This window comes from Rhinopithecus bieti, unplaced genomic scaffold (genome assembly GCF_001698545.2).
Source record: "Rhinopithecus bieti isolate Rb0 unplaced genomic scaffold, ASM169854v2 scaffold_33652, whole genome shotgun sequence".
In the NCBI taxonomy this organism is placed as follows: domain Eukaryota; kingdom Metazoa; phylum Chordata; class Mammalia; order Primates; family Cercopithecidae; genus Rhinopithecus; species Rhinopithecus bieti.
Genome location: NW_016814761.1, coordinates 699,804 through 714,828, shown reverse-complemented (window position 1 = coordinate 714,828; position 15,025 = coordinate 699,804). Strand labels below are relative to the sequence as shown.

General features: G+C 53.9%; 1 protein-coding gene across 11 annotated transcripts in view; it reads right to left on the bottom strand.

Annotated features, from left to right (window-relative positions):
* ARHGEF10L (Rho guanine nucleotide exchange factor 10 like) overlaps nucleotides 1–15,025 on the bottom strand; it is a 182,103-nt gene that overhangs the window by 84,239 nt on the left and 82,839 nt on the right. For 4 of the 11 annotated variants that reach the window (XM_017852046.1, XM_017852045.1, XM_017852049.1 and 1 more), the window contains exons 5-8: nucleotides 13,235–13,326; nucleotides 11,865–11,948; nucleotides 7,651–7,823; nucleotides 2,529–2,645 (exon numbers count right to left, since the gene is read on the bottom strand). In XM_017852046.1, the coding sequence (XP_017707535.1) occupies nucleotides 2,529–2,645; nucleotides 7,651–7,823; nucleotides 11,865–11,948; nucleotides 13,235–13,326 (466 nt within the window). Of the gene's footprint in view, nucleotides 1–23; nucleotides 677–2,528; nucleotides 2,646–5,451; nucleotides 5,498–7,650; nucleotides 7,824–11,864; nucleotides 11,949–13,234; nucleotides 13,327–15,025 lie in introns of those variants that run through there. The other 7 variants (XM_017852048.1, XM_017852050.1, XM_017852052.1 and 4 more) reach the window with 5 other exon arrangements.

Here is a 15,025-nt window from a genome sequence, read left to right as displayed (position 1 = left end):
GCAAAACTGAGGAACAGCAATACCTGTCCTTATCAGGGTCTGTGAGCACCAAACATTCCGGGTCTGGGAAAGCTCCCTGAGCAGCAAAATGCACTCCATGATGTTGAACATGACCTTAGGAGCAACTGAAGGAGATGTGTGCACACCCCCATCCCATCAGCCAAACCCAGGTGAGGGACCCATCCCTTGCCTCCCCCAAAACAGCCAGGTTTCTTACTGAGCCACTGTCTGGGAAAAGGAGAAAAGGCTGAAGTTGCCAGAAAGAAGAGGCAGTTTCCCCTGGTGGTGGGGAGGGGATCCATGGACACGAGCATAGCAAGCTAAGCAGAATGTGAGAAGTAAGGAGAGCGTGTACCCAGGAGGGAGAAGTGGGCATCCAGGGCGATGGGGGAGCCCAGGCCTGAGACAGAGCTGCTGTCCCCTCAGCCAGTCCTTTGTCCTCCCAAGCCCCAGCTCCGGCCCCTGCATCTTCTCCAACACACAGCAGCACCAGCTGAGAGAAGGCTCTGCCATGACAGAAACACTTGTATCTGCCCTGTCCAAAATGGCAGCCACAGGCCACATGTGACCATGGAGCACTTGAAATGTGCTGGTGCGAGGAAGGACCCAAATTTCTAAGTATATTTAATTTTAGTTAATTTCCATTTAAAGAGCCACATGCCTATCATAATGGACAGTGCAGTCCTAAGAAAACCTTCTCCTTCCTAAAACTCTCTACTGAAGGTGGGGAGCACTAATCTGTTGGGGGTGTCTCTGGTCTCTGCTCTATCACCTCCAATAACCCCTTGGTCCCCACTTAAGTATCCAAGTACTTCTTGGGGGTCTGGGCAAGGAAGGGTTGCTGAAAAGCCACCAGGTGCTGTGCATGGGGAAGCAGGGGTGATGGCTTTTAAGGAACGAGGCTGACCTTCTGGAAGGAACCAGCAGCAGGGAAAAAGAAGGAAGTTCCCTGCCTGCCCTGCATTTCTACGGGACAATCCTAGAGCAGTTGTGCTTGGCCTTTTCTGGGTTTGGGCAGGGGGAGTGGTCATAGAGGCCTTTGAGAATCTCATGAAATGGATGGCATAGACGCTCATCTTCTTGTTGGGGGGGTGGGAGGAGGGGGTCACACCCTCAGAGATCCGAAACCTCTGTTCCAGAATCCAGTTTCTGTCCTGGCAGAAAGCCATCAATGGTGCTGTCATGAGCCCCACAAAGTGGTCTTTCAGGGGATCATCTGAGGCCATTCTCCCGGCGTTTTCCTGGGCAAAAAAGAACAGGCCAACACCCTAGAAGGTGTCCCTGAGTAAACCTGTCGAATCCACCCCTTCCCACAGTGTGTGGCCACACCAGGGGAAATGCCCGGTCTTAGACTCTGCCCTTCACTAGCTCCGGGCCCCTCTCTCAGCCTTGGCTTCCTGAGAGGTTAGACCCACCCCCACCCTGGGTTATAGCCCTCTCAGGGGTATCTGTGAAAGGTCCCGTAAACTGTAAAGGGTCTGCTCTCCTCCTCCGGGAAGGCTTCACATTCCAATAAAGTGGGCAGCACTGCAGGATGGAGGACGTTTGGGCTCCAGCACACAGCAGACCCGAGTTGGAATCCCAGCTCTATCGCTGACCACTGGTGTGGCCACTAGCCGGTTACTTGACACTAAAAGATGCAGAAAGGCAGCTACTGCCCAGAGTGCCACAAGGACAGGGTGGTCAGGTGCGTAGATAACAACAGCCACTGTCCACTGAGCTCCTAGACCCAGCACAGCACCGCACACCCAACAGGCCTGACCATCCACCCTCACAGCCACCCTGGGGGCCGGTACTATGAATGCCCCCATTTCAAAGGCAAGGAAACCAAGGCTCAGAGAGGCCAAGGGGCCTGCTCAGGATCACACCATGAGGGTGGTGAGATTGGGATTCAAACCAGGCCCACAGACCTCGACAGTCCATGCCTTCGGCCAAGACACACAGCTGGTGCTCAGTTAAGGGAAGCTACTGTTGTCGACATCATCATTATCCAAAAGTTTAAGAAAGTACTGTGATTTCTCCTACACACTTCCTTATCCTGGATTCCTCTAAACAGTGTGGAGAGATAGGAAAATTCAATGTCACCAACATTCACGTTTTTCAACGTGTAACCCCAACTGTGCAGATTATGAAATGTGCAGATTCCTGAGCCTCGTCCCAGACCTACAGAAGTGGCACCCTTGGGGCTGGAGCTCAGGAACCTGCATTTTGAACACAGCACCCCAGGTGAATCTAAGGGTCCTAAAGTTTGAAAACCCTCCTGGGAATTCTCGTGGGCTATCAGGGTTTCACTTGCAGGTGGGGAGAAAGATAGGGGCGAGAACATGGAAGGGAACACGTGGCTTAAGGCACCTGCCAGTTCCAGCACAGATGTGAGGGTGGCCAGGGTCCAGGTCTCAGGACAGCCCTGGGACTCAAGGGTGGGCCTGGGAGGCTTCGTGGTACCAGGGCAGCAGGAAAGGCCCCTGGAGGTAGCTGCAGCTGGAAACAGCTCCCATCCAGGACTTGAGAAGACAGACAGACAATACCTTACAATCGTACTTGTGCTTCAGCTCCTGCATGTCTCTCCCCCCAACTCTCAAAGCCAAGATGTCTCTCTTAGTCCTGGCGTATCTCTCCTTTAGCCTAGTCAGGTCTGGAGAAAGCTGGAACCCCAAGCGGCCAGGCAGAAGGAGAGCAGGTGAGAGGAGCAGGCGGGACAGGGAGGAGACAAAACACAGACAACAGGGGAGAAAGGAGACTCAGGTAAAGTGCGGATGGACAGCTCGGGCAGGCGGGATGCGGCACCCCAGGTCCCAGGCAGCAGTCCAGCCAGATCCTGCTTGGAATCTGCTCCAGCTGTGTCCAACCCCACCACGCCAGGCAGCTGGGGGCCAGGTCTCTGCAGGAGGGAATCTGGGCTGCTGGGGTGGAGAGGTGGGAGGGGAGCAAACCCAGGCCTCCTATCTTAGGGAAATGGGAAAATGCTCTGAGGGCAAGGACTGTGTCTTCTCCCCAGCGCTGTGGCCCAGCACAGGGCTTGTAACATAGGAGCTTCTTGATAAGTTTGTGACATGGACAGATGGCAGGTGGATGGACGGATGGAATGAGGTCGGGGGATAAATGGATAAGTGGGCAAATCCACAGAAAGATGAATGGATGGGCAACAGACAGGCAGGTGGATGGGTAGACGAACAGACTCATAGAGGGATGGATGGATGGATAAATAAATGGATGAATGAATGGATGGACAGATAAACAGTTGGATGAGCAAATGGATAAATTTGGTTAGGTGACTATATAGCTGGGCAAATGGACAGATGGATGGATGAAGAGAGAGTCAGATGAAGGAATAAGAGGATGGATGGATGGATGGATAGGAGAATGGATTTAGGCAGTGCTGTGCTGGCAAATATTTAACAACCAGTTCTCCAGGAAAAGGGCCCTGCTTTGAAGCATTTCCATGGCGTGAATACTTCCACCAATTCCAAGCTATCAAATTGACATCACTGAATGGGAATTTGTAAAGAGATGCTCAAAACTGGTTCCTGAGTTCTTGTGAGCTGACACTAGCTGCCTCTGGCACACTGCTGGAGGATGAATGGAGGGAGGATGAGTGAAAGGTAAAGGGAGGGAGGGGGATGGGCAACAGGATGGAAGAAGGGATGCTCAGCTTACAGACTATCTGGAGGATGGATGAATGGATGGATGGATGGACAGATGGGAGAACAGGTAGATGGACAGAAGAAGAGATAGATATTCAAATGCATGAACCATATGAGCAACAGTGATATTTGGTAAAGTACACAAAAGACCAAGACAGGTGCTATTTCTAGAGAAGTAGACACAAGGATCAAGAGGCAGGTAGGCCTACTTCAAATCATGGCTCCCTGCTTACTAGCTGGAAAAGTCTCTACCTCTCTGAGTTGCAACTTCCTCACTGGTAAAGTGGCCATAATAATAGCCTCTACATAGGGTTGCTGAGAAAATTAAATGTGCATGCAAAACTGAGAGTCGAGAGCTTATTAAGTATTCAAAAAATGGAAGCCATTATTATCTTTCAAATTGCAAGTGCTCAATATTTGTTGGGTGGGTGAATGGATGAGTGGATGGATGGATGGATGGATGGATGGATGGATGGATGGACATACAGACAGATGAGGCAAATGTGATGTCGCATTCTACATCATTTAAATCTCTCTGAGCTTTACACAGGTTTTCTGATCAACAAAATAAGAATCTTAACAACAATAATACTGACCACTTAGGGTAAATGGCACTGCTTTGTAAAGTGCACCATTCTAGGCAAATGTTCAATATTGTCATGCAAAGAAGTATGCAAGACAGGGGTCTCTCGGAGACCTACCCAGACTCCCAAAAAACTGGGGAGTTTGGGGTTTGACCTGAGTCATGTTCATCTATAAAATAGTTTCACACAATAAAATCATAAAGTCCCTGGGTCTTCTGGTGCTCCCTCCCTTCTTTCAGGGTCAGAAGAACAAGGAAATGTCAGGATCAGAGGCCACTTGCTGAGTTGGCCAGATCAGAGCAGGGAATGGAGCAGGCTAGGCCAGGGCTGGCATTTCTATAATGAATCCACGAGTTCTGCCCAGTCCCCGTCCAGCTGGATCAGAGACCTTGATTTCAAAGAGGTCACTGCTGGAGAGTGCAACAGTTCAATGCAATCCATCCCACAAATGGAAAAAAAAAAAAAAAACCCCACAGACCCCAGACTGGCACCAGCAGGACCACTTGTTCACATAAGAGGATGAGGCAGTTGCTTCCACTTAGGTCCGTGCCCTTCTACAGATCCCATGGTCACTTTTTTTGGTAAGAGTCCACCTGCCTAGGGATGGCCTCTACGGATATCTGAAGAAGGGGTTCCATTAGTTCTCTTGCAGCTGGGCAGGGTGCCTGGCAATGGTCAGACTCCAAGAACAGGACAAAACACATCCCCAGATCCCTGCTGTCCTGTGCCTGCAGCACATATAACACATAGCCAAGCAGCAGTGGCCCTAAAACATGCAGCTGCTGCAATGCCAGCGGGTGAGCAAGTGCGCCCCAAGCGGCTCAGGAGGGTGAAGCACCACAGGCAGGCTCAGTAGAGTCCCTGGCAGAAGTGGGTACCTGAGGAAAAGCCCTCCACAACCTCCTGTCTCCCTAGGAGCCTGCTGATCAGGGAGCAGGTGGGCCTTGGCCACGGCCAGAGAAAAAAACTCCAAGTAGTTAGAAATCCCAACAACTGTGCCACATAGTTTGTCTGCTGAGGGAGGGTCCAAAGCCTCCAGCTTGAGAGTGTGAGGGACACGAGTTCACAGGCAGCCCCCAGAGGTCCCATTCCCAGGGCCAGGCCATGGTGAGCGTGGCCCAGCATTTCTTGGAGTGCTCTGTGAGCACCTTGTACCCCCTGGGGGCAGAGAGCTGCTTAAAAGGCAGATTATCGGACCCCACCCAACCCCTGAATCAGAGTACCTGGTGAGGCCCTGGCATCTGTGATCCAACCAGTTACCCATGTGATTCTGATGCCTGTGGAAGAATGGGGACCACCACTGGAAAGCCTGAATTCAGCATCGTCATCCCTCCTTCCCTCTGAGAGACACACATGGTATCCTCCTAGTCCCAGCAAGAGGGCCGGGGCTACCATGGGAGAGAAGGAGGAATGCCAGAGGCTGAGGCTAAAAGGCTAGGCCAGGACTCGAGAGCCCCATCTGGTCACACTGCCCAGAGCAGGGCTGGGACACACCGGTCCTGCCATAGGGAGAGGCTACTGGGGGGAGTGGGAGCTTTATAACCAAAGCCCCCTTCCCTAAAGCAGTGCATGCTGCCCCTTCTGAACTGCAGGAAGTAGCAACAAGCTATTCCTGGGCTTCTGCCTGGCCTGCTCCTGCAGCCTGGATCACCTGTCCCATCTCCTCTGGCTCCTAAGCCCAGCTCCAGCTCACCACTCTCAGAGGCCTCCTCTGATTGGTCGCATCAGTCCCTACCCCTATCAGGCACACAGCCAGGCTGGACAGAGGCTCAAGTTTACATAAAGGCATTTTTGTCTTCATTTTGTTTTGAAGGGTATGCTAGTTTATTTTTGAAAATTGTACCACACTGATCATGATGACCAGCATTTTGTCTTCATTTTTGACAAATTGTTTCCCATTCAGTGTCTCCTGTGGACCATAAAGGTTCACTGAGTACAGATCAGGTCTTCCTGTTCCAATGTATCTCATCCCACAACTGAAGAAATGGACTAGGCAGACAGTAGGTATTGTAGTAAATGCTTCGCTTTTTGGCTAGCAAGACATTAAGGCTGTTTCCCACAGCCCAGCCTTGGAGGCCCATCCCTGGAAAGTCCCAGGCTTGCTCAGGACTCAGGGAGCCCATCTTGGTCTGAGGAATGGCTGCCTGAGGACTCAGGTGCTGGTGTTCCTCTGGCCAGCATGCCTCTCCCAGAGTGGATCCCCCAAACCCAGAAAAGGTGGGAGGCACCGGGAAAGTCCCCTGTCTTGTCCCCACCCTGCCCATGCAGGAATGGCCCCAGGTGGAGCTCTCCTGCCCTGCTACATCTTTTAAAAGGAGCTTGAGGCTGGGCACGGTGGCTCACACCTGTAATCCCAGCACTTTGGGAGGCCGAGGCAGGTGGATCACTTGAGGCCAGGAGTTTGAGACCATCCTGGGCAACATGATGAAACCCCATCTTTACAAAAACACAAAAATTAGCCAGGCATGATGGTGCACGCCTGCAATCCCAGCTACCCGGGAGGCTGAGGCAGGAAATTGCTTGAACCCGGGAAGCAGAAGTTGCAGTGAGCCGAGATAATGCCACTGTACTCCATCCTGGGTGAAAGAGTGAGACTCTGTCTCAAAAGAATAAATAATAAAAATAAAAATAAAAGGAGCAGAGGGGCCCCACCCCCTCTGCTCAGTCAGGGCCTGTAAGAAGCTGTCCCCATGAAACTGCAAATCTCAGCACAGACAGACACTGCCTCTTGGTGGCTTCTGCAGAACAACAGGGAAGGAGCATGGGTGCCACGGGAAAGGAGGAACCAGATGACCTGTCCTCCTCGCAGCCTCAGGGGCTCCCCTCCAGGAAATAAGCAGAATGGCCCCTGCTCCAGGCAGAAACACCAGGAAAGCCGAATGCATGGATGGCACTGTGTGAGGCCCCAGAGAGAAGCCTTCCATGTCGCTCTGGCTGAGCCACAGCAGCCCCCACTGTCCACTCCCCAGAGCAGAGAGGACTGTGCGGGCCGAGGCCTGGACTGTCCCCGAGCATCAGTCCCAGAGGGCGGGGAAAGCAAGTGGATCTGATCCCGGCTCCACCTCTAAGCAAGTTGCTGGGCTACCTGGAGTGCGGCATTGAGAGGACTCTGAAACCCAGTCTGAGCCCGTGAGCATGAGGATCAATCAACCAGGTCTGCTATAGCAAGGGGATGGGGGGAGCACCTGTGCCAGGTACCAGCCATGCCCATCCCGGGCTTATGGCTGCCAACAGCAATGTCTGTGGGCCACCTCCTATTTCAGGATGACCTGGGCTTCTGGTTCCCCTCTCACCACACATTCCTGGGAATCCCTGGGACCCAGACGTGAGTCCTGGGCCTGGCCCTTACCACCCTGCTCCCTCCCTCCCTGAAGGGGTCTCCATGTCCTGAGTGAAGTGAGAGACACCCCCGGTCCCCTCACCTTGGGCTGGAATGACACTCGGTGCTTGGCGGGCTCAACCTCTGGCTTGGCCTCCTCCCCTGAGTCCTCGCTGTAGCTCTCGAACTCACTGGAGCTCCAGCCTAGGTCCTCCGCCTGCCGAGGGGCCCCAGCCCGGTGCGCATCCTCGTAGAGCAGGTTCCTCTCTGCCCCTGCTGGCCAAGCGGCAGCCGGTGAGCCCAGGCCCTGAGGCCAAGCCTACCAGACTTCCAGCCTCAGACCCAATTTCTGAACCCAGGTGGGGCGAGGCGGGGTCAGGGAGAACGTGGGGGCCCTGGGGCTCCAGCTCTACTTCCTCAACCATGAAACAAAGATGACAATACATCTTCCCCCTCGTAGGGCAAGAAGGGCCTGAGAAAATGGGGAAAACACAAGAAACACGTCAGCCGCGCACGGGCCCACTCACTTCCTTTTGCCCCCAGTACTGCTTTTGTATGGTCTCAGCTCTCATTCTGGGCCTCCTTGGCAATGTTTTATTTTTCTAGAGACTGGGTCTCATTGTCTCACCCAAGCTGGAGTGCAGCAGTGCAATCACAGCTCACTGTGGCCTCAAACTCCTGGGCTCAAGTGATCCTCCCATCTCAGCCTCCCGGGTAGCTGGGACTACAGGCGTGCACCATCACACCCAGCTAATTTTTAATTTTTTTGTAGAGATGGAGTCTAGTTATGTTGCCCAGGCTGGTCTTGAGCTCCTGGGCTCAAGTGATCCTCCTGCCACCGCCTCCCAAAGTGCCAGGGTTACAGGCATGAGCCACCGCACCCAGCCGAGCCATCACACGTGACCTGTTTCTTACTGGAAAAGAGAAGACCTGGAGCCAAGTCCTGGCTCAGGCCCTCAGCATCCTCACGAATGAAACAGAGATTGTTGGGGCCTCAGAGTCCCTCACCCCAAATCTGAGTTCACGCTCGGCCCAGGATCTTCCAGTAGGGGGCGCAGCTGGCCCAGAGTCCAGGTGCTCCTTTCCTTCCTAAGCCTGCAGGAAATGCCTTGGACTGAAAACTTGGGGACAAAAAGCTGAGTCGCATCGTCTGGAGGGACAGGTCCCACAAGGGCCAGGGCACTCGTGGGGCCCATTCAATTGGGCTATGAGATGCCGCTTGAAGCCTGAGGTGGGAAAGCCACTGTCCCGAGGCCAGAACACACGGCCCCAGCCCCAGCTCCGTCACTGGGGGATCTTGGGCAAGGCCCTTTGCCCTTCTGGGTTTCATTTCGTCATCTGTTACCTGGAGAACTGCAGACCTCACGAAAGTGGGGTCGGACACCGAAACGTACATGAAGATGAAAATGCTTTTGTCATCACAGAAGAAATATAGCATTGGGAAAGGTTTTTTTAAAAAAAGGAATCTGACCGGTCGCGGTGGCTCATGCCTGTAATCCCACCACTTTGGGAGGCGGAGGTGGGTGGATCGCCTGAGGTCAGGAGTTTGAGACCAGCCTGGCCACCCTGGGTGACAGAAAGAGACAACATCTCAAAAAAAAAAAAAGAAGATGAAGAAGAAGAAAAGAAATCTGCTCAGAAACGACTATGCCAAAAAACTGTGAGCTTTGGTCATCAGAGACCTCTCTGCCAAATGGGGCTAATACTAAGCGGACAGATGAGTAAATAAAACAGCCAAGGGGCTCTTGGCAAAGTGCCTGGCACACAGCATGCACTTGGCTGAGAGCAGCAGGCCGCCACTCATGGTGGTTCTGGGGGAGCTTGGGTGTCAGTCCATAGACCCAGGGCCCCCGAGCTTCACCCCACAGGAAAGCTGGGGTGTAAGGGGTTGGGGGTAAGAGTGTCAGCCAAAGAACAAAACAGATGTGCCAAAGCTTAGTGGGAGATAGGTCCCAGAACCAGGAGGGAACATGAGGTTATTTTTAAGCAAAAGATAATGGTAACTGATGTCTTTAGAGAGTGGAACAGCTGTGACCTTCAGAAAGCCAAGCTGATTGTCCCATTACTGCAGTGGAGGCCCCTCGACTAGTGACCAAAGAGGCAGAGTTCTCGGTGTAGCCCTGAGGAGGAACCCCATCAGCACGTGGCAGGTCCACCCCTCCACAGGGCTGAGCCGCGCACCCAACCACCTCCATCCTTGGTGTGCCACAGCGGCTCCCAGCGGCCCTGTGCAGACAGCAGGGTGTGAAAGATCACTCCTGTTAGACAGATGGGAGAGACGTGGCTGGCCACAGTAAGACAGTGAGTGGGGCCAGGGCTCCACACCACCTTCCGTTGAAGTCCCCACCATCTACACATATAGAAATATCCTCTCCAGTGGAGACAGAGTTACAAAACTCCTTGTGCCTGTGCACCACCCGAGGGCTTTCAGGGACCACATAAGGGTCCCCTCATGCTTCCTGCTCAGTGTCCTCATCAATTACCTCATGGAATCCATGCTACCACCCTAGGACTAGCTATTATTGCCCCAGTTTTACAGATGGGTCAATTGAGGCCCAGAGAGATTGGTCAGGACCCTGTGTGACCCTCCCCAAAGGCCTGTGAGCTGGGGATTTTCCTGCCTTATATGAAGAAGCCAAGGCACAAAGGCACAAAGCCCTGTGCCCAAATCAATGGCAGAGCCGGGATTCAAACACAGGGCTGCGTGTGCCCACTGTTGCATACAGCCTGTCCCTCGGGTAACGACCTCCTCTCTGAGCTCCTACTGAGCCCACATCAGCCCCAGGCAGACCCTCGGCAGGCATAACACTAACAACAACAGCCACAACGGCCCTGTCTCCAAGAGCCAGCCCTGCACTGAGCTCTTTGCAGCCTTGTCATACTTGATCCTCCCACAGCCCAGCATGCGGGGATCCTGGGGTAGGTATTGTGGTCCTCATTTGCAGGCTCAGAGCTAGGGTGCAAACACAGGCTGTGTGACACCCAGGCCATGAACATGCCACATCCTCCCAGACCCTGAGGACAGTAAAGACTGGGGCCAGGGACTCAGTGGCTTGATTGAATTCAGGTGGGAAGTAGGCCAAATGGGTTAAACAACAACTGAGGCCCCTCAGCCGCTCAGACCTCCCAACTTTGGGACTTTCCTAAGACTCCTTTGCCTCCCAATACAGTGGGAATCCTACAAACAGGAAAATGTGCTCCAAGCACATCCCAGGCTTGCTAAAGGGATAAGCATATCCTTGGCCCATCTGTCCCCGTTCCTGAGACAGGAGTCAGGAGTGTGGCTCTGGGGGCCTCGGGCCTTGCCATGTTGTCTGTGTGTCTCTCCCATTGCGCTTTGTGCTGCTCAAGGATGGTTAGAGCCTCTCCATCAGACTCGGAGCTCCTCAAAAGCAGGGGTTGTGCTTCCCCGTTGGATGGAGAGCCCCTGAAAACAGGAAGAATCGCATAGTAGGAAAAGAAGTCGTCTGTTCAAATCCTGGCTGTGTGCTCTGGGGCTGGTGGTTTAACCTCTTTATCATGGGAGCCATAAATAAGCCTGGCCCTGCTGACCTCATGGGGTCGTGAGATCAGTGGGATCAAATGTGCCTCATCTGTCATAAAATGCCACTCAAATCCTCCTGAGGTAGGGGACAGAGCACTGAACTTGGGGTCAGAATGACCCACATTCAAATCCTAGCCCTGCCTCGGCCGTTCCCTTGTCTGTAAAATAAGAACGTAACATCCCAAATCAAAGTCTTGAAGCCATTACATGATTGAAAATATGCTTGGCCTAATGTGTTCAAGCAAAGACGGCTCTTCCTGTTAATTGTCACTGAACAGTCCTCTCTCCCATCAGGTGAGTTCCAGCAAGACTCACCCTAGTCCCGCCCCATCTCCCTCTGTGGCCACAATCGCCTGCCTGCCCGCCCACCTCAGCCCTCAACCCAGAGCAGGGCGCAGGGCTTTGCAAAGCTTTATCTGCTTCACCCTTTCAGTATAACAAGCTGTCATCTTCTCCAACAGCCCTGGAAAGCCTGGAGTATGGCCCCATTTTCCTGAGGGAAGAATCAAGGCTTGGAAAGGTGATGATCTGCCCGGGTACCCACAGTCGGAGCATGGCCCTGCCCATGATGCCCACGCCCTGCCCAGCCCCGCTGGCCACGCCCTCAACCATCTCCAGATTATCCCTGATGACCACAGTTGTTTCTAAAGACAAGAAGGAGGGGCACAGGGCCAGGTGGGGACAGAAGGAAATGGAAGGAGACGACCCTCCCCGGTCCCTGCCTCCCTCCCCTGTCCCCAAGAAAAATGGGGAAAGCACTGCAGACACCATACCGGGCTGATGCGCATCTGGGCTCTCGCAGGGGACGTCGTCATAAATCACATCCTCTTCCAGAGCGGGGAAAGTGAACCGGTCGACTGGGAGGGAAGGGGGGAGAGAGAGCACCAACGTGGGCTGTGGCAGCCTGGCCAGAGGTGCTGCAGATGACATCAGGACTGCACCAGCTGGTGGCACGCAGTACCCTCCTTTCTGCCAGCCCAGTACAGCCCTCAGCCTCGCTAGCTGCCCTCAGGGGATGCTGGCTCCCCCGTTTCTCCCCAACCCCCACCTCCTCCAAGGCGCCCTCCCAGTGACCGCACAGACCCCACCTGGCTCCCTGCTGCCCGCAGGCCTGCCCATCTGGCTAATGGACAGCTGCTTCCAGCCCCTGCAGGGAGCATGATGCAGTCCAGCACCTGTGCCCTGGCCCTAGCATCCTCAGTCACCCAGGACCCCGGGGCTAGCCCCTCATCACGTAGCAGTGCTAGGATTTGGAAAACCAGCCCCCACCCCTGATGGGAGCCAGTCCCCGACCCACAGGCCTTCCAGGAAGAAGTCACAAGACCCACTGGTCTGTGATGCTTCCCTAGGTCCTGGGGCCCCTAGAGCCCTGTCAGAGCCCCCTCTTCCTCCCACACCAGCTCCCAGGCCTGCCCACCTCTCTCTAGGCCCCTAGTTCCCACCCTCAGACTTCCTGTCCTACAAGACCATGATAGCCTCCCAGCAGGCTCCATCCCTCTCCACCCGGTCTCCTACACTGCCCCCACCCCAGTGCAACGGGACTGAAAGGCAAAGGCAGCCACATCACTGGCCTTCCTTCTGTGGTTTCCTATTTCCTTGAGAACCTTAAGCACAGCCTCTGAGGCCCTGAGGAGCTGCAGGGCCCGCACCCACACCTCACCCTGTAATGCTCCCCTACGCCCCACAGATGAGGCCCTTGCTGCTTCCTGGGAGTCAGGGGTCCTCCTGCCCTCAGGCCCTCGCACAAACTGGCCCCTGTCTGGGACCCTCTTTCCCCCACCCCTGCTGCCCTCTTCTCTATCTGCAGGGAACATCTGGGCAGGCACCTTCCCATGGCAAAGTGTCTGGTTCTGTTAACAGAGGGACCTCATCCTGGTCCCCAGGGCACTAACACCACTGAGCCACCCTGGCCTGTTGTGGGAGCTTTGTAAGTATTTGAGGGCAGATGAAAAACTGGGTGTGTCAGCTGATCCTGGACCTCGGCTCTTGTGAGCAGTGGTTGGTCCTCCAGGGCCACAGCAGCCCCCAGTGAGGATGAACACTGGGCTCACAGGAGCCCACATCACTCTCTTGGGTTAGGGAAGACTAGGATATCCCGGAGCTAGCTACCTGGGGTGGGTGGCGGGCCGGAGGGGAGACTTACTGCGACGGGAACTCTTCCGCTTCCAGCTGGAGTGCCGGGCCCCGGAGAAGGCTGCATCTGCTGCCTCCCCATTGCTCACCCAGGCCGGCACCCTGTGGGCAAAAGACGGCACTGCAGAGGTGTCCAGAGGTGGCCCCTGGAAGCCTCTGGCAGCCCCTCACCTGGTCAGCAGGACATGATGGGCAAAAGTGGGCTGAGGGCCAGGATACTGGGGAGACCCGAGGCGGAGGTGGCCTCAGACAAGCCCCCAGGGTCCTCATCTTTAGAAGGCATGCACAAGGCTGGGCTGGCACTTCACAAGAGCATAAAGATCAACTGTGTTCACAGTGATAACCCTTAGCACTCTCCGCACGGGGGCTGTCTCGTCTCTCGACAGGGCAGGCTCAAAGGGAACCTCCACCTCTCCACTCTCCCACATACAACAGAAGGGGCAGGCTGGGGGATCCCTGCCTCTTGCAAGAAACAAGGACTTGGCCGGGCACAGTGGCTTACGCCTATAATCACAGCACTTTGGGAGGCCCAGGCGGGTGGATCACTAGAGGTCAGGAGCTCAAGACCAGCCTGGCCAACATGGTGAAACTCCTTCTCTACCAAAAATACAAAAATTAGCCAGGCGTGGTGGTGCGCGCCTGTAGCCCCAGCTACTTAGGAGGCTGATGCACAAGAATCACTTGAACCCAGAAGAGGGAGGTTGCAGTGAGCCAAGATAATGCCACTGCGCTCCAGCCTGGGTGACAAAACGACATTGCATCAAAAAAAAAAAAAGGAAAAAGAAACAAGGAATTGCAAAGCTTCAAAAGACTACACGTGGGAGGTACAGCTTAGTCCCTCACGCACACTTGAGGATGGGCTGGCCCAGTGAGTCCCTTCCACAGAGCAGACATGCAAATGGGAAACAGCAGAGAAGCCCAGCAGACATGTCCTGAACCAAGAGACCCAGGTGAGCATCTGTAGCGACACCACTCAGGTGCCATGTGTCCTGATATGATGTCATGAAATGGGTACTTCACCTCCGTGGTGTTTTTATCCAAAACCCATAACCCCAGTCTAATCCTGGAGAAAACACCGGACAAAACCGGAGTGGGGAACATTGTACCGAACACCTGGCATTACTCCTCAAGACTTTTTTTTTTTTTTTTTTTTTGAGACAGAGTCTTGCTCTGTCACCCAGGCTTCACGGCACTAGTACAATCTTGACTCACTGCAACCTCTGCCTCCCGGGTTCAAGCAATCCTGCCACCTCAGTCTCCCGAGTAGCTGGAATTATAGGCATGCGCCACCACACCCAGCTAATTTTTGCACTTTTGGTAGAGACTGGGTTTCATCATGTTGGCCAGGCCGGTCTCGAACTCCTGACCTCAAGTGATCCACCCACCTCAGCTTCCCAAAGTGTTGGGATTATAGGCGTGAGCCACCGTGCCTGAACATCACTCCTCAATAGTCTCAAGGTCACAGAAATCAAGGAAAGACCAAGAAACTGCCGCAGGCCGGAGAGGGCTACAGAGACATGACAGTTAAGTGCGATGTGGGATCCTGGATTGGATCCTGGGTCAAAAAATGAACATAAGTGGGAAAACTGATGAAATCCACACAAAGTCTGTTTAGTCAATGGTAGTGTGCCAACGTAGGCCTCAGCTTTGACAACTGTGCCAAGGCCGTGTGAGATGCTCATAGCAGGGAAGCTGGATGAGGGTTATGTGGAGCTCTATGTACCATCTTCAGAACATCACTGAAAATCTAAAGCTATTCTAACGCGAATTTTTTTTTTTTTTTTTTTTTTTTTTTTTTTTT